We start from the raw sequence: 24,078 nt of genomic DNA on the forward strand, positions 1-24,078 counted from the left end.
GTATAGTGTGTAATAGTGTAATAGTGTGTAATAGTGTGTAATAGTGTAATAGTTGGTAATAGTGTAATAGTGTGTAATAGTGTAATAGTGTAATAGTGTGTAATAGTGTAATAGTGTAATAGTGTGAATAGTGTATAGTGTAATAGTGTGTAATAGTGTAATAGTGTGTAATAGTGTGTAATAGTGTAATAGTGTGTAATAGTGTAATAGTGTGTAATAGTGTAATAGTGTAATAGTGTGTAATAGTGTAATAGTGTAATAGTGTAATAGTGTGTAATAGTGTAATAGTGTAATAGTGTGTAATAGTGTAATAGTGTGTAATAGTGTAATAGTGTAATAGTGTAATAGTGCAATAGTGTGTAATAGTGTAATAGTGTAATAGTGTTATAGTGTGTTATAAGTCCGAAAATCCGAAACTCGGAAAAATCCAAAAACTCTGAAAATTCCGAAAACTCGGAAACATCAAAATCCGAAAAAGTTCAAAAACTCTGAAAGTCCGAAAACCCAAAAACTTGGAAAAATCCGAAAACTCGGAAACATCAAAAATCCGAAAAGTTCAAAAACTCGGAAAAGTCCGAAAACCCAAAACTCGGAAAAATCCGAAAACTCGGAAACATCAAAAATCCGAAAAGTTCAAAAACTCGGAAAGTCCGAAAACCCGAAAAAATCCAAAAACTCTGAAAATTCCAAAACTCGGAAACAGCAAAAATCCGAAAAAGTTCAAAAACTCGGAAAAGTCCGAAAACCCAAAAACTCGGAAAAATCCGAAACTTGAAAAAGTCAGAAAACTCGAAAAGTACGTTTTTGTTTTAGTTCGTTCGTTTTTTTGCGTTTTGTTTTAGTTCGTTTGTTTTTTTCTCATATAGAGAGTGAGAGAGACAGAGGAGAGAGATAAGTGTGATACAGGCTCATATAGAGAGTGAGAGAGACAGAGGAGGAGAGAGAAGTGTGATACATGCTCATATAGAGAGTGAGAGAGACAGAGGAGGAGAGAGAAGTGTGATACAGGCTCATATAGAGAGTGAGAGAGTGAACTTTGAAGGCGTTTTTTCCAAAAATTAGTTTTAAGAGTTTTTCTCATACTCTGAGCCAGAAATCTCCACTTCAGTAGCACTCACATACACCAACCCTTCCAGTTCTATTCATATCTATGTTCTGAAGGTATTTACAGAAGGGTTTGTTGATATCGCATTCATACCCTGATTTATATCACATTTTATCCTAAAAACATGGCGAAATATGGAATTTTACCATAAAATGGAGTATTTTCTGATTTATGGAGTGATAAAAGAGATATCCAAAATCCCCTCTGTAATAACCTTTGGCTCTAATGTGTCAACAAAATGAAACTATAATTTTGAAAATGGCATTATCCAATGTTCAGATTTCTGTCCTGGAATTATGCATATTTAAGTAGGTCATGCCTCATTTGCATATTGAAACATAATGTCAGAAAACTTGTAATACAAAAAAGTCTTGTCTTAATATAAGTAATCAACTGGGGAAGTTTCATTGTGATATCTATTAGTTAAATGTTTTACCCTATTCACCTGTAGTGTCTCGCCTTAAATCAAAACTCAAAACCCACCTATATCGCCTGGCCTTCCCTGACTCACTTTGACTCTTGCCGTACTTGTCGACGTGTTGTCTGTTTGTTCTGTTTTTCCTTTGTCTATCCGTTGATTTTATTAAAAATTTTTAGTGGTACCATGATTTCAAGGTTCTAACTGACATTTTGGACATTAGTTATTGTGTCCTAAACATTTTGTTATTGATAAAAGTAAAGCTCTGACAAAAGTAAAGCTCTTGACGGCCATGAAATTAGAAGAGAATCATTGCAGAGAGAGTGTCATTGCACTACACAGTAGGGATATCCTCTTTGATTGGTCTATGTTGACCACTCCCCCGATCCTTAGGCCGCGCCCCCTTTTTGTATCCTTTGAACCGTTTGTCATAGAGACTCGCGAGAGACCCTCTCCCCGTTGGCCGGCGGTGCACAGGCGTCACCCACACTTTCACATTTCCCCCGCGCGGAATTGTCTAGTTGCTAATGTTATGGTATTTTTTATTGCTTATATATGTTATTGTTTGTATGTTGGACTTGCTTTGGCACGTTGATATTTCATGCCAATAAAGCCTATTTGAATTGAATTGAATTAAGAGAGACAGAGAGACAGAGATATTTCATGCAATAAAGCCTATTTGAATTTAATTGAATTGAGAGAGAGAGATAGAGAGAGAGAGAGAGAGAGAGAGAGAGAGAGAGAGAGGAGAGAGAGAGAGAGACAGAGAGAGAGACACGAGAGAGAGAGAGAGAGAGAGAGAGAGAGACAGAGAGAGAGAGAGAGGAGAGAGAGAGAGAGAGAGAGAGACAGAGAGAGAGACAGAGAGACAGAGAGAGAGAGACAGAGAGAGAGAGAGAGAGAGAGAGAGAGAGAGGGAGAGAGAGAGACAGAGAGAGAGACGAGAAAGAGAGAGAGAGAAGAGAGAGAGAGAGACAGAGAGAGAGAGAGAGAGAGAGAGAGAGAGAGAGAGAGAGCGAGAGAGAGAGGCGAGAGAGAGAGAGAGGAGAGAGAGAGAGAGAGAGAGAGAGAGAGAGAGGGAGAGAGAGAGAGAGACAGATCACACACACAGCCTCCAGAGTCCTCTAATAATAATCACTTTATCCATCATCTCTCCATGTTAAAACGAACGCGGTACGGTGTGGTCAACCTCAGTGGTGGCAGAGGATGAGGGGGGGTGGGGGTGGGGGGGCTGAGGAGGGGGGCTGAGCGCAGCCGGCAGCGATGTGGGTAGGAGCCGGGGGAACCATATCAAACAGAACCCCAAGGACCTCAGATGTGGAGGAGCGATGGAGACGACGGGGAGAATATAAATGGACTGCATTTATATATATATTTTTTTTATCCACTTTTTCTCCTTCTTTTTCTGTTTTTCTCCCATCCCAATTTAGTCGTGCCAATTCCCCCCTCCCCTGTCTTGATCGTTGCTCGCATGTGCCCCCCACTGGTCGGTCTAGGGAGGGTTGATAGATACTACCACATGACCCCTCCGATACATGCGGAATCAGCCAGCGCAGACTCTCATTGGCGAGGAGTAACGTGTGGGAGGCTCACACTGCCCCGCCATTTTCCTGTCTCTGCTGTGCAGGCGCCCTGACCGGCCTGTAGGAGTCGCTGTTTACAACGACCAGATTACCACCCACCGGCTTCCCTCCCGCTGACTCTGCCAATTGAGTTAGTACGATGAGCCGGATTCGATACCGGTGTCTCTCGCGTTGGTGACGAGCGCTTAGACCGCTGCGCCACCCAGCATTTATATTTTTATATTTTTCTCTCTCTCTCTTATATATCTTAACTTTATTCTACGTCCTTATGGAATGAGTGACATTAAAAAAAAAAAAAAAAAAAAAAAAAAAAAAGTAATGAATTTTTTATTTATTTATTTTTTGGATGGAAGAGCCGCACATTGACGGGCAAAGAGCCGCATGTGGCTTGCGAGCCGCGGGTTGGCCACCCCTGGGCTAGGGTCTTCTCCCACATAATTTTTTTTTAAAGGCGATATTATATTTCTCCAAGAAACACATTTACGTACCACTGACCAAGGGAGACTCGCTAGACCATGGATCGGTCAGATTTTCCACTCTAAATTTGAAATTAAAACACGAGGGACAGCCAAAAGTACAGTTCACTCCCACTAAGACTATTTCAGACCCCAATGGTCGCTATATAATAATAACTGGCTCACTATATAAGACCCCAGTGGTCCTGGTGAGTGTGTATGCACCTAACTGGGATGATGTTAACTTTATAAACAAACTTCTGTCCTCACTTCCCGACTTGAATACACACCACTTAATACTGGGAGGAGATATCAACTGTGTAATGGACCCCCATCTTGATAGATCGAGTACCAGGACTGCTGTGCCCTCAAAGATGTCTCAAACATTGTCCACTTTTATGAATAACAATGGCTACATTGACCCGTGGCGATTTCTGTATCCTACAGATAAGCAATTCTCTTTTTTTTTCATGTACATCAGTCCTACACACGCATAGACTATTTTTTCTTTGATAAGGCCTTATTACCGTCTTTGTCCTCAGCTAGCTATTCTGCTATAACTATTTCAGACCACGCCCCCGTAACCTTTGAACTTATTTTCAAATCTAAACCCAAAGAGGCCAGTTTCTGGAGACTAGACTCTACCCTACTAGCATCTGCTGAATTCTGTAACGTGGTATCTCAAGCGATTTACCTATTTCTCGAGACAAATAAAAATGACGAAACCTCACCCTCATTATTATGGGAGACACTAAAGGCAAATGTTAGGGGCACAATTATTTCATACACCGTTCATGCTAACAAACAGCGTCTCGAAAGGCAACAACAATTAGAGACTCTGATTACAGATCTTGATCGTCGCTATGCCGTGGCTCTGACTCCGGAACTTTATAAGGACCGGCTTGGCCTTCAGACGGAACATAATCTTTTATCCACCAAAGAGGCAGACGACTTTTGCTTAGAACAAGGGGTGCCCTGGGGGGCGGAGCCAGGAGTTCATGGAGTGAGACGTGTTTCACGAGAGCTCCCTTCTATCGTGCAAAATACACTTTTCTCCCCATTAGTCTTTATTTTATTTTTATTTGTTATTTGTCTGCTTGTTGAGTCGTCGAGTTTCAACTACTTTCGTCGATTTTTTTAAACTTTCTGCGATGTCGGTGGTGGAGACCAGATCCATGAGCACTCCAGCCGGCAAACTGCCACCGGGTCTACCCTCGCCGTCGCCCGGTATCAGTGAGATAAGCGAAGCTGTTCTCTTGGTCATGACCAAACTCCATGCAGACTTTGAGGTACGCTTCGCTGAAACACAAAGAAAAGTGCAGGCGGAATTTTTTGATACCCTTCATCGAGAGATGACAGAGGAAATTAGGTTGGCGGTCGACCCTTTGAGGGAGAAGATGGAGTCGCTACACGCTGCCTCCTCGGCTAATGCTAACGAACTAGCCACGCTAACGACAGAGGCCTCAATACAGGGCGAGAGGCTGGCGTGTCTGGAGAGCTCCCTGCTGGCTAGGCAGGCTGAAGTTGCCAAGCTACAGTCGGTAATTGTGGAAATGCAGTCCCGGGAGAGACGCTACAACATCAGGATTGTTGGTGTACCGGAGGGCAGTGAGGGAGGTCGTCTCTCGGAGTCCATGCCGGAATTGTTGCAGAAAATACTGGGGAAGGATGTCCTCCCCAGCCCTCCAGTATGTGAGTCGGCCTACAGAGCGGGCAAGACCAGTCCAGGAGTGAACAAAGAGCCGAGGCCCAGCATTGTCAAGCTAAACAGGCTACAACAGAGAGAGCTCATCATGCGGTCGGCCCGTGCCAGGAGGGGTAAACTAGGTCTCGGCGATCACAAAGTGGCCATTTTCGAAGACTTTACGCCGGAGGTTCAAGCACAGAGAGGCGAATACAAAGTGGTCATGGCCAGGCTATGGAAACTAGGCCTGAGGCCTACGCTATTCGCCCCCGCGAGATTATCTGTGCTGTGTAAGGGCGATGATCGTCGTTCATTTTGGTCGTTGGCTAAAGCGGAGGAATATCTCGGGGGGATAGCCGAGACTGTAGCTTGATAACTATGTCGGGTGAGTGACTTGGCGATGTGGGCCTAAATACATTGATAGGGCGGACTACTCACAAATGCTTGTTGTCATGCCCAGACAGGCTAACTGTCCACTGCCCATCCAAGCTAGCGGGGCATCACAATGACTTCTGTTACTTGCTAATGCTGACCTAATGGTCGTACGTGTGTGTCGCTTCTATGAAAGCTGGTCAATGTACATAACAGATTCCAGCGTGCTAGCTGGATTCATCACTAGCTTACGCGCTAGCCTCAGGCTAACTAGCAGGCTGTGTCTATCGCCCGCGCCGAGACATTTGAGACCCGTTAATGTTTACGTATTTTGGTTGTTGTTGCTGTTTAAGTGACATCGGTTTGCACAATTCAACAGTGATCGGGTCCTTAACTAACTTCTTGTATGCTTTAATTTTTTATATCCAGGCTGTTTTGAGCTTTGGGCTCCAGTAGTAGAAGGTCGGTTGAGTATATATATACAATATATGATAACAGGTTGTGTCAGGTATAGCTTATTACTATCCCCGGGTTAATGAAGGTGTTTAATTCTATTCTTATATAGGATTATGTCATTCCAGCCTTTGTGCCTGACCAGAGGGGCTGTTAAATGCGTGCACCTTGACCATAACCCTTTTTCCCTTTTCTTTTTACTGTTGCTGTTTAAATGACGTCTGTTTGCGCAATTTAACTGTGATCCGGTCCTGCCTTAGACTATCTTCTGGTATGCTTTATTTTTTTTTTATCCATTTGTGCTATAACATTGCGACATTGATACGCAGATTCGGAGGTAGATGGTTTCAGGGATGATGTTGAGTTATTATATAATAATGGCTATTTTTTCCCCTTATAGTTGTCTCATGTTAGGGCCAAGGCTCACGGTGGTTTTCGACCGATAACTTTATTGAATTTAAAGTTTTTATTTTTTATTTGTGTTTATTGGACTAGTGGGGGTTTAATCAGGGGTTTATCTAGAGAGGGAGTCGGAGTGGAGAACGTCTTATTGGAGCCATGATTCCAGTGGGAAACGATAGGAGGATGACCATCCTTAGTGGATGGGGCATAGGGAGGGGATTGGAGAGTGGGTATAGGAGGGCTTATAATAGGACGGGTGGGTTAGGGTATAGAGTAGAAGGAGGGGGGGTTGTAACTGGGGTGGTATTTTTCTGTGTTTTATGTACTGTTGTCCTATATGTGTGTAATTGTTCCTCCTCTGAACTCCTGGGATTGACCGTCTGGGCCCGCCTGGATCAGCGCCTCTGTCCTCAGCCTGGCTGCACTGGTATGTTCTCCACGCATTTAGACAAACTCGACCATGGCTAAATTGAATATTTTAATTTGGAACGCAGGGGGTCTTAACGCCCCACACAAGCGTGCCAGTGTCCTTTGGTTATTGAAGAGAAGAAATATTGACATTGCTCTCCTTAGTGAGACGCATTTATTGGTGGGTGATGTGTCAAGGCTAGCAAATCGACAATATCACGTTATCTCCTCATCCTCAGCCGATGATAAGACAAAAGGAGTCATCATAGTTACAAGACGTAACCTTGATATCAAAGTTCTGGATGTGTGGTCGGACACGGAGGGAAGGATTACTATAGCAAAAGTTGAGTTCTCTCATAGGAAGATGGCAATAATAGTATTGTATGCCCCTAACACATTTGATTCAGCGTTCTATAATACAATCACGAAGAATATGTTGGAACTTACTGGATACACTCTCATTGTGGGTGGCGATTTTAATGCGTGCTGGGATGCAGAGATGGATAGGTCCGGGTCCTCTGAAACAAGCGACCAAAAACGGTCCTCTAAGTAAGGCCCTCAGGATGTGGGCCCAGGACACGGGGCTCGCAGACCTATGGCGCATATCCAATCCCACCCTCAAGGATTACTCTCACCTGTCAGCCAGACACAAAACCTTCTCTCGAATAGACTATGCATTCGCGTCCCCTAATATGTTTGATAGTTTCGACGTCTCATTGGTTCCCCTGGCTCTCTCGGACCACAAGGGGATTTTCCTTGTGGCAACCTTTGGCAGGCTCTCCACGAGAGCTCCCAGGTGGCGTTTTAACTCAACCTTATTAAAGAACGATGATTTCTGTTCTGAGTTCAGGAGTAAACTAGCTGAATTCTTGCAGATCAATGTTGGCACGGTCGAAGACCCCAGGGTCCTGTGGAACGCATTGAAAGGATTTATCAGGGGTCATGTCACACTTTTCGCCTCCAATTTGCGTAAATCCCGGTAAAAAAAACTAGAAGGACTGGAAACGTTATATGCTGACCTATACGCATCTTTGCAAACTAACTATAGTGAACGACTAAACACACAACGTAAGATAGTCAAGAAAGAAAGAAACTCCATACTTAAAGGGGAACTCCACTTTTTTTGGAAATTAGCTTATTTAACATCTTCCCTGGAGTTAGACAAGAAGATGCATACCTTTTTTGTCTCTGTGCGTGCATTTTAGCTTTGGGAATAGACGCTCCGTTAGCATAGCTTAGCTTCATCACTGGAAGTGAGGCAGGACAGTAGCCTTACAGTGCCTTACAGTGTATTGCAAGGTCTGACATTGACCAAACTTGATATGCATGACCTTGGTGGGCTCTAGGTCAACTCCTGAAAAGGGGGTCAATGTCAGACTTTGCAATCAAAAGTTAGGGGGCTAATAACCCTTGCCATAATTTCAGTGCGCCCCCTAACCTTTGATTGCAAGGTCTGACATTGACCCCCTTTTCAGGAGTTGACCTAGAGCCCACCAAGGTCATGCATATCAAGTTTGGTCAATGTCAGACCTTGCAATACACTGTAAGGCACTGTAAGGCTACTGTCCTGCCTCACTTCCAGTGATGAAGCTAAGCTATGCTAACGGAGCGTCTATTCCCAAAGCTAAAATGCACGCACAGAGACAAAAAAGGTATGCATCTTCTTGTCTAACTCCAGGGAAGATGTTAAATAAGCTAATTTCCAAAAAAAGTGGAGTTCCCCTTTAAACAACAGTCTGAGTTCTTGATACATAGGACAAGGCAAAATTACTACTTTCATGGTTCCAGGCCTAGCCATCTATTGGCAATGAAAATACGCTCGAATGATAATTTCTCGGATATCCCTTCGATCAAGACGCGACAGGGTACAGTCACTACTGATTCGAAAAAGATCAACGACACTTTTAAAGAGTTTTACTCACAGTTATATAGCTCAGAGGTTAATTTCGATAACTCTAAATTTGAATCGTTCATTGGCGGGCTTGAGATACCCCACATTTCTGAGGAAGAGGCTAAGGAACTGGGGAAACCGATCACTCTTATGGAACTAAGGGAGACGATTACTGAAATGCAGAGGGGTAAGGCACCAGGCTGGGATGGTATTCCACCCGAGGTATATTTAGCTTTCTGGGACCAACTGGGTCCATTGATGCTCGATATGATCAATTACGCTATCGAACAAGGGGAGTTCGCAAGAGATGTCAACATGGCGTTGATTTCTTTACTTCTCAAGAAGGATAAAGATCCCAATGATTGTGGTAGCTATAGGCCCTTGAGTCTTCTCGGGGCCGATCTAAAAGTGTTTGCCAAGGTGCTGGCCCGCCGCCTGCAGAGATTTATGACGGAATTGGTACACTGCGATCAGACTGGTTTTATCCCGGGGCGCCTGGCTGCAGATAATCTTAGGAGGCTGTTGCATGTAGTCGATAACAGTAAAGACAATACAGCTCCATCCACAGTTCTGTCTTTGGATGCCATGAAGGCGTTTGACAGACTAGAGTGGTCATACCTGTGGAAGGTACTTGAGGTTATGGGTCTTGGAAAGAGTTTTATTCATATGATTAAAGTCCTGTATGCCTCGGCAATGATACTGACAGGCAAAAACTGTTCCACACTTTTTCCAGTCTCCAGATCTTCTAGACAGGGTTGTCCTCTGAGCCCAGGACTATTCGCGCTTTCCCTCGAACCATTGGCCCAATTTATTAGGCAATCGGAGGACATCGTCCCCATAATGATCAATAATACACCACACAAAATTGCTCTCTATGCGGATGACCTACTGATTTTTATGGACGACCCTTCCCGGTCGGCCACAAAATTACTGGGAATAATCGACGACTTTAGTAAATTGTCAGGTTTTAAGATTAACTGGAACAAATCAGCCTGCCTACCTCTTAATGAGCTGGCCAAGGCGGTGCGACTACCAGCTGATATCCCCATAGTGGAACATTTTATACTTAGGCATAGAGATATTCCCCACGCTGAGTCAAACTACTAAGTACAACTTCACGGGTACTTATGATAAAATACGCCAGGATCTAGACAGATGGTCATCCCTTCCTAACTCCTTACTAGCCTGGGCTTCCATAATCAAAATGAACAAGCCGGTTAATATTCCTCAATGGCAAAAGAGGGGAGTTCATACTCTGGAGGATATTTATGATAAGAACGGCCTCCGTGCGTTTCAGGACTTAAGAGAATTTTATGATCTTCCCGGCGAGTCCTTCTTTCTTTACCTTCGACTAAGGTCAGCGCTGAGGGCGCATGGCGTGCCGTGGGCTCAGGCTTTACACCCACACCCCTTCTTCAGGCTCATAGTGGACAGGACGACCTCCAGAGGGTTTGTCTCAGACTTTTATACGCTCTTAATTCAATCCGCGTATAAAAATGTATCATTGGATACAATCTGGCGTGTGGATATCCCGGAGTTGGACCCCGAGTTTGACTGGGATGATGTTTGGGCAAATGTGGCATTGTCTTCCCGCAACCCCAATCACCAGCAAATTAATTTTAATTATATTCATAGGACCTATCTTACACCTAGGAAGCTATTTGCTATGGGACTGATAACCGACTCTCGGTGCACTTTGTGCTCTCAAAAGGCCACAGGCACTTATATGCATATGTATTGGGATTGCCCACCAGTGGCCCGCTTCTGGAGGTCAATAGCGGACACTTTCAGATCTGTGTGGCTTAACTATCCCATTCACAGCTGTTACGCTACTCCTGAACGATATAACAACACTACCCGCGTCCGTACAACTGAAAAGGGTTGTCCTAGCGGGCGTCACAGCAGCGAAGAAGCTAATAGCAATGAGATGGAAGGAGCCTGAGAAGCTCACAGTGATTAACTGGTCCCTAACACTGTTGGATGTGATTTATCTTGAGATATCCACGGCACGGGTGATTGGGGTGGGGCAGGCTGGGATTGACCTGTGGTTCGCAGCAGCTGAGAAGGTCAGGACCGCCGTGTGCGGCTGAGCGGGGTGGGGGTGCTTGTTCGGGGGAGTCTGGCGGTCTCGTGGGAGGGGGAGGAGGAAATGTCTTGTCTGTCTTGTCTTTTGTGATGTCTTGAATTTAACTGGGGATTTTATTGGGGGGCAGCTATTTAGCTATTTCTTCACTATTTGGTCATTTATTAGATAGTACCCCTTGAATTTAAAATTTAAAAAGGTTGAACTATTTTCTTTTCTTTTTGTCTTTATAATTTATAAATTGTTATTTCTGTATTATTATTGTTTTTGTTATTTTCCTGTGAAGTTCTGTGTATTGTGATTGTGATTGATGTGTTGTCTTGTTTCATGTAAATAATAATAAAAAAATTTGATAAAAAAAAAAGAACAAGGGGTGCCCTATATGAGAGTGGGGACAAGGCGGGTCCTAAACAAATTAATGACGCATTTGTGTCATTCCATTCACAGCTCTACACATCTGAGGCACCCAAAGACACCTCTGTAATGCTAGATTTCTTTTCAGGCAAAGTTATTTCTCCAGAAGATTGTCGTGTGTTGGCGTGGATACGTTTGCTGTACACCTCCCCCAGGCATGTGTCACAACTAATGGCTTCAGTTATAAGTCCTTTCCACTCACACGTGGAACACGCCAAGGGTGCCCACTGTCGCCATTGATTTTTGCGGCGGCCATTGAACCCCTGTCCATAGCTCTTAGAGCTGAATCCTTGTTCTCTGGCAACAGGAGGGGAGGTAGCGAATATAAAGTATCTCTTTATGCAGACGATCTATTGCTCTACATATCAGACCCAATGGCCGGTATCCCAAATATTTTGTCTCTTCTAAAGGTTTTTGGAAGCTTTTCTGGCTACAAATTAAACGTACATAAAAGTGAATGCTTCCCAATTAATGATCTTGCCCGGAATAGTTCCCATTGCCTTCCATCTTTCCATGTAGCGGATACTGGTTTTAAGTACCTGGGCATTAACATCTCCCAATCTTTTTGCTCTCTTCGAAAACAAAACTTTACCACATGAACAACAAAGGTAAAGGCTGACTTACAGAGGTGGAATGGCTTACCCCTGTCCTTAGCTGGCAGAATACATTCCATTAAAATGAATGTATTACCCAGATATTTATACTTATTCCAAAGTCTCCCCTTATTTCTCCCCAAAGCATTTTTTCTTGATCTGGATAAGATGATCTCTTCATTTATCTGGGAGGGCAAAACACCAAGAATTAAATGATCCTTGCTGCAAAGGGATAGGAAACAGGGAGGACTGGGCCTACCAAATTTCATGTTTTATTACTGGGCCGCCAATCTTCACAAAATTGTCCTGTGGACGAGTGATCCGGATAGCAGCTGGGGTCAACTTGAGGCCAGTTCTTGCCCGACATCTTCCCTTCAAGCTTTAGCTTGCGGTGAAATGCCACTGTCACCAACAAAATATAGTAAGAACCCAATTGTTGTTTCCACATTGAAGATATGGGCCCAGATGAGAAAGATAAGTGGGTGGACTAAGCTCTCTATGTCAGCACCCATCTGTAATAACCACCTTTTCTTACCTGCTACACTGAATTCTGGGTTCGCTAGATGGAAGAAAGAGGAACTAATCACTTTGAGTGACTTATACATAGATGGTGTATTTGCAGAATTTGGGGACCTATGTGACACATAACTTACCTCACTCTGACCGGTTTAGATATTTCCAGATTCTGCATTTTGTAAGGACCCATTCCCCTACGTTTCCACAGTTGCCCCCTCCATCAGGTGTGGAGCGTTTTCGACACTCGGCTAGTATGGATAGGGGCCATGTTTCATATCTCTATGATACCATTCCTAGAAATTACACGGCCATAAACAGGATTAGGACGGGGTGGGAGACTGAACTGGGGGTCGCCTTTTCGGATGAATGGTGGGGGGACGCACTAGAGCAGGGGTGGCCAACCCGCGGCTCGCGAGCCGCATGCGGCTCTTTGCCCGTCAATGTGCGGCTCTTCCACCCATAAAAAAAAGAAAAATACAAAACATTTTTTTTCTTTTTTTTATGTCACTCATTCCATAAGGACGTAGAATAAACATTTAAATTTTTTTTAATGGTCCATTTGCATGTTCTTGGTATCTGAATCTAGGAACATATATGGATCAGTGTCAGAAATAGTGTGTTTGTTACTAGGCTTGAGTAAATTGTAATGAACCAAAGGAGAATATCAATTATATTTAAAAAATGTTTATCTTTGACTGTGAATAACACCATGCTAAAATTAACCAGACCTGAAAAATCTAAGCAAATGAATAAAGGGAAGATGATTAAACAGAAGGTTTTCTAGATACAGTACTGAATTCTGCCATCTTTTTTATAATGTAAATTTCTCCACCATTTTTCATCATATTGCAACACCGTTTTTTGCAAGACGTTCACAGAAAGGTAGAGAAACTAACTGCGTTCTGTTTTATGGCAATAACGTTCAGGTTTGTGGGAGATAATCCCAAAAAATAAGAGAAATAAAAAAGTAAATCCAGAAGTCAGATGATTGACAGGGGCTGGTGTGAGCTGGGTAGGGTAGTTTTTCGTAATTCGAAAGCCCTGAGTCTCTTCCTTCAAAAGACTACATTCACTTTTGGATGTGCCACTTCCTCCTGTCAATATGCACCGGTTTCCGACTCAATGCCCTGAGATTTCTATAATCTTATATTTCACTAATAACAGTTAAAATAATTGGTAAACAAACGTAATGCTGAAAATATACACTTTTACTGTATATCTCGGACTTAAGAGGTTAACCCTGTGAGGCCCAAATTAAAAAGACATTAGCAACTTCAGAGGCCAGAGGGTGGGACATATAAACACATTTACTATCAAATAGCATTGTGAGGCTGAACAACAGGACCAATTGACTATACATGTGCTTAAAGGGGAACTATCTTATAAATGGCCTTTTTCAGTGTTTACCATTGTTTCTTAGCTATGTGGACTTATAGGATCTATGTCTCTAATTCTCATATTGGCGCACTCTTCCAATTCTCCTCTCACAATATTCACCCTCACTGAACTGAGTCATCTGAAAATGTGCATATCTGTGATGTCAGAGATTTCTCAGCTGCATAATAATGTGGCAGTTGATGTGGCAGTTGGCACCAGGCCACACAGTGGTTGGAGCCCAGCCTCAAAATGGCTTAAGATCTTGAGGTAGAAAAATGCGGTTTTTGAGTACTTGATTAGAAATACAAAACAATGCATTTTTTTTTGAAAAAAACCTAGGTGTTCCATAGACTCACAGGAATTGTGTAAGAGTGCCCAAATAGTGAAAGAAATAGTAAAATAGTTCCCCTTTAACATTTTTTAAATAACCATTCTTTTTTTAAATGGCTAAAAGTGATTTTGTAATTTTGCAACCGTGGGTCTCACAGGGTACTTTTAACCCTGTGAGGCCAAATAAAAAAGACATTAGAAACTTCAGAGGCCAGAGGGTGAGACCTATAAACACATGAAGGGTGCCGTGACTGAAAAAAAAGGTTGAGAAGCGCTGGTATATGGTGTGGCTCTTTGTGGTACCACAGTAATTGTTGTGGCTCTTAGTCTCTGACTGGTTGGCCACCCCTGCTCTAGAGGGAGTTAATACCTCTTCCTCCTGTGCCAGACTTGGCCTCATTCAGTTTAAGGTCCTTCACAGAGTCCATTATAGTAAAGCCAGATTGGCTAAAATATAATCCCAATGTGACAGACAACTGTAACAGATGTGCACAGTCACCAGGGGATCTAACCCACATGTTCTGGTCCTGCTCCAAACTGATAACATTCTGGAAGTTCTTTTTGATACCATCTCGGAGGTACTGGAGATGACTGTATTGCCCTGCCCCCAAATTGCTATCTTTGGGATCCCTGAGGAGGATGTGATCTTAACCAAAAAACAATACAACGTAGTATCCTCCTTTGCCTCACTGATTGCCCGCAGGAGGATACTCTTGCATTGGAAAGCAGAACCTCCCCAGCATCCAGATTATGGCTGAATGATGTGATGTCATTCCTAAAACTGGAAAACATTTTATTTACAATTCGAGGATCCGCTGAGAAATTCTACACACATTGGCAACCGTTAATCTCATTATATAGATATAATAGATCCATTACCTCCTGACTGAAGTTATGTCGAGTGCCATGTGGGGGAGGGGCAATTTTCAATGAGTAGGCTTACCTGTTGATTGGGGTTGTTGGGGACAGTGGGTGTGTATTTATTTAATCTCCCACCTCACATATTTAGGGTCATACGACCTGGCTTGTGTATCGGACCTGGAATTGCACTTATGTTTCATTATATATCCATATCAAATAGACTTATCCTTTAAGAGTACCATATGCTGTTAAAGTGGATCCTAATTTCACATTTTGTATTTGTCCTATTTTATTTTGTATGTATTTATTTACTTTTGTACCGTCTTTTTTATTTTTCTGGGTGGGGCGGGAGGGAGGGATATTCAGTAAGGAAAAAACAAAGAACATATGATATCTGTATGCAAGATATAAATGTAAATGTAATCTTTGAATAAAAAACGTTGTTTAAAAAAAAAAAAATTAAACGCCAGCGTTTCCTCCATGTTTACCCCGAGACATCTGTGTGAACTCTCTCTCTCTCTCTCTCTCTCTCTCTCTCCCTCTCTCCCTCTCTCTCTCTCTCTCTCTCTCTCTCTCTCTCTCTCTCTCTCTCTCTCTCTCTCTCTCTCTCTCTCTCCCTCCCCCTCTCTCTATCTCCCTCCCTCTCCCTCCCTCTCTCTCTCTCCCTCCCCCTCTCTCTATCTCTCTCTCTCCCTCCCTCTCTCTCCCTCCCTCTCTCTCCCTCTCCATATCTCCCTCCCTCCCTCCCTCTCTCTCTCTCTCTCCCTCCCTCCCTCTCTCTCTCTCCCTCTCTTCCTCTGTGTGGATGAAACAGTAAACAGTTGGAGTGAACGGGGATCATCTAAACACTTTAATACGAGAACAAGAGGCTAAAGAAAGTTTGATTAGCTTCTCAGAAACATGTTCTTTTTTGGGACACGGGCCTCAGCATCTGGAGGTCACACCCAGCATCATGTGTTTCATCATTCACCGAGGGAGGGAGAGCGCTGGCACGAGAGAGTCCTATTAAAAATACATTAGACAGAAAATCACTTCAATGGCCTAAAACACTTGAATGGAGATCCATTTATGGGGGGGGGGGGGGGGGGGGTTGGTTTGGAGAGTTCAAGTCACCTCATGTGTCAAGCCTGTTCAAATCTAATTAGCAACAAACAGCAAACAGATTGAGCTGATTAAGAACACCATATGATGAGGTACGAGAGAGAGAGAGGGGGGGGGAGGGGCAGAAAGGGAGAGAGAGAGTTGAGTGTGAAACAAGAGAGAGAGTGAGAGAGGGGAGAGAGAGTTGAGTGTGAAACGAGAGAGAGATATAGAGGGGGGGAGAGGGCGAGAGAGAGAGTTGAGTGTTAAACGAGAGAGAGAGGGAGAGAGGGGAGAGAGTTGAGTGTGAAACGAGAGAGGGGGGGAGAGAGTTGAGTGTGAAACGAGAGAGGGCGAGAGAGAGAGTTGAGTGTTAAACAAGAGAGAGGGAGAGAGGGGAGAGAGAGTTGAGTGTTAAACGAGAGAGAGGGAGAGAGGGGAGAGAGAGTTGAGTGTGAAACGAGAGAGGGGGGGAGAGTTGAGTGTGAAACGAGAGAGAGGGGAGAGAGTTGAGTGTGAAACGAGAGAGAGGGGAGAGAGACAGAGACAGAGAGGGGAGAGAGAGTTGACTGTGAAACAAGAGAGAGAGAGATAGAGAAAGAGTTGAGTGTGAAACAAGGAGAGAGAAAGAGTTGAGTGTGAAACAAGAGAGAGAGAGAGAGTTGAGTGTGAAACAAGAGAGAGAGAGAGTTGAATGTGAAACGAGAGAGAGGAGAGAGAGAGGGGGGAGAGAGAGTTGAGTGTGAAACAAGAGAGAGGAGAGTTTAGTGTGAAATGAGAGAGAGAGAGAGAGAGAGAGAGAGGGGATAGAGAGAGTTGAGTGTGAAACAAGAGAGAGAGAGAGAGAGAGAGAGAGAGAGAGAGAGAGAGAGAGAGAGAGAGAGAGAGAGAGAGAGAGAGAGGGGAGAGAGTTGAGTGTGAAACAAGAGAGAGAGAGAGAGACAGAGAGAGAGAGAGAGAGAGAGAGAGAGAGAGAGAGAGAGAGAGAGAGAGAGAGAGTTGAGTGTGAAACAAGAGAGAGAGAAAGATCACTTAAAACCAGGAAGGCCTGCTGCAATTTTTCAAAGTAAAATACCCGGAAGGAAGACGAAACAGCCTGTTTGAAAATACTAGAATCCAACATAAGTCTGGTGAAAACGCACCTGATGGATCGTCACCGTTTGTCCTCTTCATAATAATCTCCAATAGTTCGCTCGTCTAGGCGATCGCCATTGCCGAACGTTAGTTGGTCCTAGTCTGGAGTGCTCTCAACTCTAGTGTCGGCGACTACCGCGGCCGGTTTGACTATAGTATTTTTATGATTGACCAGAAGTGCTGAGTCCAATGTAGTCTGGTGAAAACGCACCTTATCATCCATAAGTAGAATAGAATAGAATAGACTTTTTAATTGTCATTGCACAGTATACAACAACATTTCAGGGGAGCTCCCACAGACCATAGTACATATATACATACATGAGCACATAACACATATAACACTGTACATAACAGAATATTTTAAATAATAAAGTGCATAATGGGTGGTAATCAGAGATTATCAAGTGCAGTGGTAAGTGCATGGTGCACGTGAGGGGACAGTCAATGAGTGTTTAACAGTCTGACTGCTTGGGGGAAAAAGCTGTTCTTAAATCTTGTACTCTTGGCATGTATGGACCGGTATCTCCTCCCTGAGGGAAGGAGCTGAAAGAGGTGATGTGCTGGGTGAGGGCCTGCGTACACCTGGCGCATATTTCTAGCTGAAACATGCTGGCAGTGCGCCCGGTAGAATGGGGCGGGGCGCATGCGGTGAGAAAAAGTTCAGAACGTTTCAACTCTCTAGGCCAGACCTGGGCATTGTACGGCTGATTCTGACCGGCCCGCGAAAGATTACATGATAATATTTTTTTTTTTTTTTTTTTTTTTTTTTTTAACTTTTTTCTTTTCATGTCAACGTTCACACGCACAATATACGCTTAGGAGACATGCTCAGAAGATGTTGGTTCTCTTTGGATCCACCTACATATGTGAACAGACATTCTCAGTCATGACGTTTACCAAGTCCAGGTACAGATCCTTTCTCACTGATGAACATCTGGCAGCTGTGCTTCGCATCTCCACCTCAGACATTCAACCTGACTTTGATGGACTTGTTAAAGCTCAACAGAGACTGGATTTCTCACACTGAATGAAACAAAAAAGAACTGAAGAACACTAAAATGTGGAAATATAACAAGTGAAATGGGACACTTGATATTTTTTTTTCTTAAATGTTTAATATAGGCATGTAAAGTAAAAAAGGCTACAAAACTGGGACACTTTTCTTTACACAGTTCAGTGACATGTCTTGTTTATTTTTGCTATAAGATGATGTGATGTCTTTAGAAAGCTAAGAAAATCCTTGTTTCAATAGTATATGAAACTCAAAATGCCCTTTGTTATTAATGTTTCACATTTTGTTTATCATTTTGGAAATAAATTCTATTTGAATAAATTATATTTTTGAAAGCTAACCTCACCTTTTAATTGCCAAATAATAACATACACTCTTACCAGGGGTCAAAACAATGCAATTTACTGCTTTTTATATAGAAATAAAATGTATATTATGCATAATTGAGTTTGGAATTTTGGCCCGGCCCCCCAACATATTTTCAGTTGCTCATTCGGCCCCCCGGGAAAAATAATTGCCCACCCCTTCTCTAGGCTGTATGCGGCCGCATAGAAAAGCTGAAAGGCGGTGAAAAAAAAAAGCCGACCGCAGCGCACTTCCTGTAGGCGGCCGCATGCGCTCCCTCCCCATTGGAATACATTGAAAAAAGACGCGTGCGGTCATAAATGTGAGGCAGGTTGACGCGAGCCCTAAGACTGGTCCTTGATGATACACTTGGAGCGGTGGAGGCAGCGGGAGGTGAAGACGGAGGTGATGTTTGGTAGAGGAGTCCCGACGATCCTGCCTGCCGCCTTGATCATTTGGTCCTCTTCATAATAATCTCCAATAGTTCACTCGCCATTGCATAGACAGTCCGCAGGCTAGTGGCTACGACGACTCTGGCCACCAGTGAGAGATTAACCCCCCTTCCCCACAGTAAACTAGCCCAATTCAAAAGGTAGGCGATACTGCCACCTATCGGGATTTGATCGTCATTTCAATTCCAACTCACACAGAGCTCACACAGAGAAGGTCAGGCGGACTGTTTAGAATAATAATAAAAAAATATTAAAAAAAAAATATATATATATATATATATCTTTTGTATTTACATTTTTGCCGGCGAACGGTTGGCTTTGAAAAACGAGTATACTCGTTTTTGGCGTTCAATGAGTTGAGGAATGTATTAACTAGGGATGTTCGATATTGGCTTTTTTACCGATAACGATATACCGATATTGTCCAACTCTTAATTTCCGATACCGATATCAACCGATACCGATATATGCAGGGTTTCCCCTCCCCGGTAGGCCGATAATATCAGACATCCCTAGTATTAACTGATCCAGAAGAACATACCCTTATCCACTGGTTGGCCTTCCTCTCCAGAGCGCTGGTGGGCTGGTCAGAGTACAGAGTCCACAGGCTCTGAAACAGCAGGCTTCTGCACTCCGCTGAAGAGAACACAAAACATAAGACGTTACGCCCCACACGGCCCAAAACACCACACGGCCCAAAACACCACACAGCACGGCCCAAAACACCACACAGCACAGCCCAAAACGCCACACAGCACAGCCCAAAACACCACACAGCACAGCCCAAAACGCCACACAGCATGGCCCAAAACACCACACAGCATGGCCCAAAACACCACACAGCACAGCCCAAAACGCCACACAGCACAGCCCAAAACGCCACACAGCACAGCCCAAAACGCCACACAGCACAGCCCAAAACGCCACACAGCATGGCCCAAAACACCACACAGCACAGCCCAAAACACCACACAGCACAGCCCAAAACATCACACAGCACAGCCCAAAACACCACACAGCACAGCCCAAAACACCACACAGCACAGCCCAAAACATCACACAGCACAGCCCAAAACACCACAGCACAGCCCAAAACATCACACAGCACAGCCCAAAACACCACACAGCATGGCCCAAAACACCACACAGCACAGCCCAAAACACCACACAGCCCAAAACACCACACAGCACAGCCCAAAACACCACACAGCACAGCCCAAAACACCACACAGCACAGCCCAAAACACCACACAGCCCAAAACACCACAGAGCACGGCCCAAAACACCACACAGCACAGCCCAAAACACCATACAGCCCAAAACACCACAGAGCACGGCCCAAAACACCACACAGCCCAAAACACCACAGAGCACGGCCCAAAACACCACACAGCCCAAAACACCACAGAGCACGGCCCAAAACACCACACAGCCCAAAACACCACAGAGCACGGCCCAAAACACCACACAGCCCAAAACACCACAGAGCACGGCCCAAAACACCACACAGCCCAAAACACCACACAGCACAGCCCAAAACACCACACCACACAGCACAGCCCAAAACACCACACAGCACAGCCCAAAACACCACACAGCACAGCCCAAAACACCACACAGCACAGCCCAAAACACCACACAGCCCAAAACACCACAGAGCACGGCCCAAAACACCACACAGCCCAAAACACCACACAGCACAGCCCAAAACACCACACAGCACAGCCCAAAACACCACACAGCACAGCCCAAAACACCACACAGCACAGCCCAAAACACCACACAGCCCAAAACACCACAGAGCACGGCCCAAAACACCACACAGCACAAAACACCACACAGCACAAAACACCACACAGCCCAAAACACAACAATACACCAAAATACAAACAATACACCAAAATACAAACAATACACCAAAACACAACAAACCTAAATACAACAATACACCAAAACACAAACAATACACCAAAACAATACACCAAAATACAACAATACACAAACACAATACACAAAATCACAACAATACACCAAAACACAAACAATACATCAAAAGACAATGCACTAAAACACAACAATAAACATAATAATAGTGGCTAGTGGCAGAGGAGAGTGGCTCACCAGCAGCAGTGACGTAGGGGTTCCAGCAGAGACGACCCAAGAACTGTCCAAGGAGCGGAAGTCTCGTCATGGCCTCTGTGGTGGAGCTCTGGAGGACAAGACAGATCGTGGCAGCTGATTTTGATTTGATTTGATTTGATTTGATGACTTTGGGTCATTGAAAAGCGCTATACAAAATAAATGAATTCTTATTTTTTTTGTATCCACTTTTTCTCCCATTTTCTATATTTTCTCCCATCCCAATTTCGTATCATCCAATTCAACCCTCCCCTGTGACGGACGCTGTTTCTTGCCTCCCACAAGCCGGCTGCAATGTGGACTAAGTCATACATAGCACAAGTCCCCTCCGGTACTTGAGGTAACAGCAGTTGCATCTTTTCACCTGCGCAGCTCGATCTCTCAGTGGCGAGGAGTAACGCGTGGGAGGCTCACGCTGCCCCCGACACTTCCTGATTCTACTGCGCAGGCGCACCAACCGACCTGTAGGAGTCGCTGTCCACAACGCCCGATCCCCACCCATCAGTTTCCCACCCCCTAATACGGCCAATGTGTATTAGTACGGACGACCAGCTAAACTGAAAGCAAATGTGGAGCGCTGGGCTCGAACAGGCAAGCCCAGCGTCTCCAGATTTCGTGGCGAGCGCCTTGCCCACTACGCCACGTAGCCGCCCATAAATTAATTATTATTATTATTATTATTATTATTATTATTACGGATCCCCATCAGCTGGTGCCATAGCAACCAGCTAGTCTTCCTGGGGTCCACACAAAAAAACATACAAAAACTATTATTATTGCAGAACAAAATGATTAAAAGTCAGTACTCAACACACAATGCATAATGAAACTAACAATTAAGATGGCTAAAATGACATGCAAGCAAAGAAACAGAAAACAAAAAAACAAAACACTTTACAGTGTTAAATAGAATTTAAGATTATTTTAAAAAGTTAATCTACTGTAAATGCAGCAGAGGTTTTGAGGCATTTATGCCCCAGGGGAGTTTCGAACCCGTGGTCTCCCTCACCGCGGGCAACAGCACAGACCGCTATACCAAGAAGTGAACTCACTGCTTTGTAACGTGTTTGCGTCTTTTTTTATCAGGGTTTTTTTATTTGAAGATTCAATTTTACAGTTGGGCCCACATGGGCCAAAAGAAAAGAAAAAGTTAAATAAAGCCCTCCCTCCCTCCCCTCCCCTATACCAGACAAAATCACTCTTAAATATCTTAAAGCATTTCTTAATCATTGTTTTTCCTTTTAAATCACCACAGTAGTGAATATATGCATCTCTTGTTTTCTGCAGATAGAGAAAGAGAAAAATAAGAACATAAAAGAAGAATAAGAAGCTGAGAAACGAGGAGGGCCAGTCAAATCGCCTCAGTCACATTATCCGCTTCCATATCCTCAAAGAAAGTCAGGAAAGGATCCAAGATATTGTGGAGTTTTTCGGTACAACCTCTGACAGTATACCTGATCCTCTCCAGTTTAATACGCTAGAGAGAACTCAGCACATCCGCAGGTGAAAAGCAAAACAAACGTCTGGTCGATTAAGCATGATGAATGTACAAGTCTGGTAACCCCCCCCCCCCCCCCCTGACACCTATAAAAAACAAGGTGCCCAAAATACCCCACAGAAAATAATCCACACCTAAGGTGCTTGTGTTGGGGTTCTCTAAAGAGCCAACCGCTCTGGCCCTCGTCGAGCCCCTTAGGCAAAAGAAAATAATAAACAGAAAACCAAATAGGAAAAAGAAACGTAAAGGTTTTTACTCAGATCTTGATATTATATCAAACCTTCTGCTGCCCAGTGAGGTACACCTAAACAGGCAAGGTAATACTCGCCCCAGTCACTTCACAACATGAGAGTGAGTTTAACCCACAGCACCGCTACTCGCCCCAGTCACTTCACAACATGAGAGTGAGTTTAACCCACAGCACCGCTACTCGCCCCAGTCACTTCACAACATGAGAGTGAGTTTAACCCATAGCACCGCTACTCGCCCCAGTCACTTCACAACATGAGAGTGAGTTTAACCCACAGCACCGCTACTCGCCCCAGTCACTTCACAACATGAGAGTGAGTTTAACCCACAGCACCGCTACTCGCCCCAGTCACTTCACAACATGAGAGTGAGTTTAACCCATAGCACCGCTACTCGCCCCAGTCACTTCACAACATGAGAGTGAGTTTAACCCACAGCACCGCTACTCGCCCCAGTCACTTCACAACATGAGAGTGAGTTTAACCCATAGCACCGCTACTCGCCCCAGTCACTTCACAACATGAGAGTGAGTTTAACCCATAGCACCGCTACTCGCCCCAGTCACTTCACAACATGAGAGTGAGTTTAACCCACAGCACCGCTACTCGCCCCAGTCACTTCACAACATGAGAGTGAGTTTAACCCACAGCACCGCTACTCGCCCCAGTCACTTCACAACATGAGAGTGAGTTTAACCCATAGCACCGCTACTCGCCCCAGTCACTTCACAACATGAGAGTGAGTTTAACCCATAGCACCGCTACTCGCCCCAGTCACTTCACAACATGAGTGAGTTTAACCCATAGCACCGCTACTCGCCCCAGTCACTTCACAACATGAGAGTGAGTTTAACCCACAGCACCGCTACTCGCCCCAGTCACTTCACAACATGAGAGTGAGTTTAACCCACAGCACCGCTACTCGCCCCAGTCACTTCACAACATGAGAGTGAGTTTAACCCATAGCACCGCTACTCGCCCCAGTCACTTCACAACATGAGAGTGAGTTTAACCCATAGCACCGCTACTCGCCCCAGTCACTTCACAACATGAGAGTGAGTTTAACCCACAGCACCGCTACTCGCCCCAGTCACTTCACAACATGAGAGTGAGTTTAACCCACAGCACCGCTACTCGCCCCAGTCACTTCACAACATGAGAGTGAGTTTAACCCACAGCACCGCTACTCACCCCAGTCACTTCACAACATGAGAGTGAGTTT

General features: G+C 44.3%; 1 protein-coding gene across 1 annotated transcript in view; it reads right to left on the bottom strand.

Annotated features, from left to right (window-relative positions):
• The window catches only part of LOC311235699 (Fanconi anemia group C protein-like), a gene marked incomplete at its 3' end in the record, with an annotated part of 117,949 nt that overhangs the window by 33,914 nt on the left and 59,957 nt on the right, over nucleotides 1–24,078 (bottom strand). The window contains exons 3-4 of the mRNA XM_084323166.1: nucleotides 21,093–21,180; nucleotides 19,513–19,607 (exon numbers count right to left, since the gene is read on the bottom strand). Of these exons, the coding sequence (XP_084179292.1) occupies nucleotides 19,513–19,607; nucleotides 21,093–21,180 (183 nt within the window). The remainder of the gene's footprint in view (nucleotides 1–19,512; nucleotides 19,608–21,092; nucleotides 21,181–24,078) is intronic.

Source organism: Notolepis coatsorum, assembly GCF_963971535.1.
Source record: "Notolepis coatsorum genome assembly, chromosome: 10".
In the NCBI taxonomy this organism is placed as follows: Eukaryota; Metazoa; Chordata; class Actinopteri; order Aulopiformes; family Paralepididae; genus Notolepis; species Notolepis coatsorum.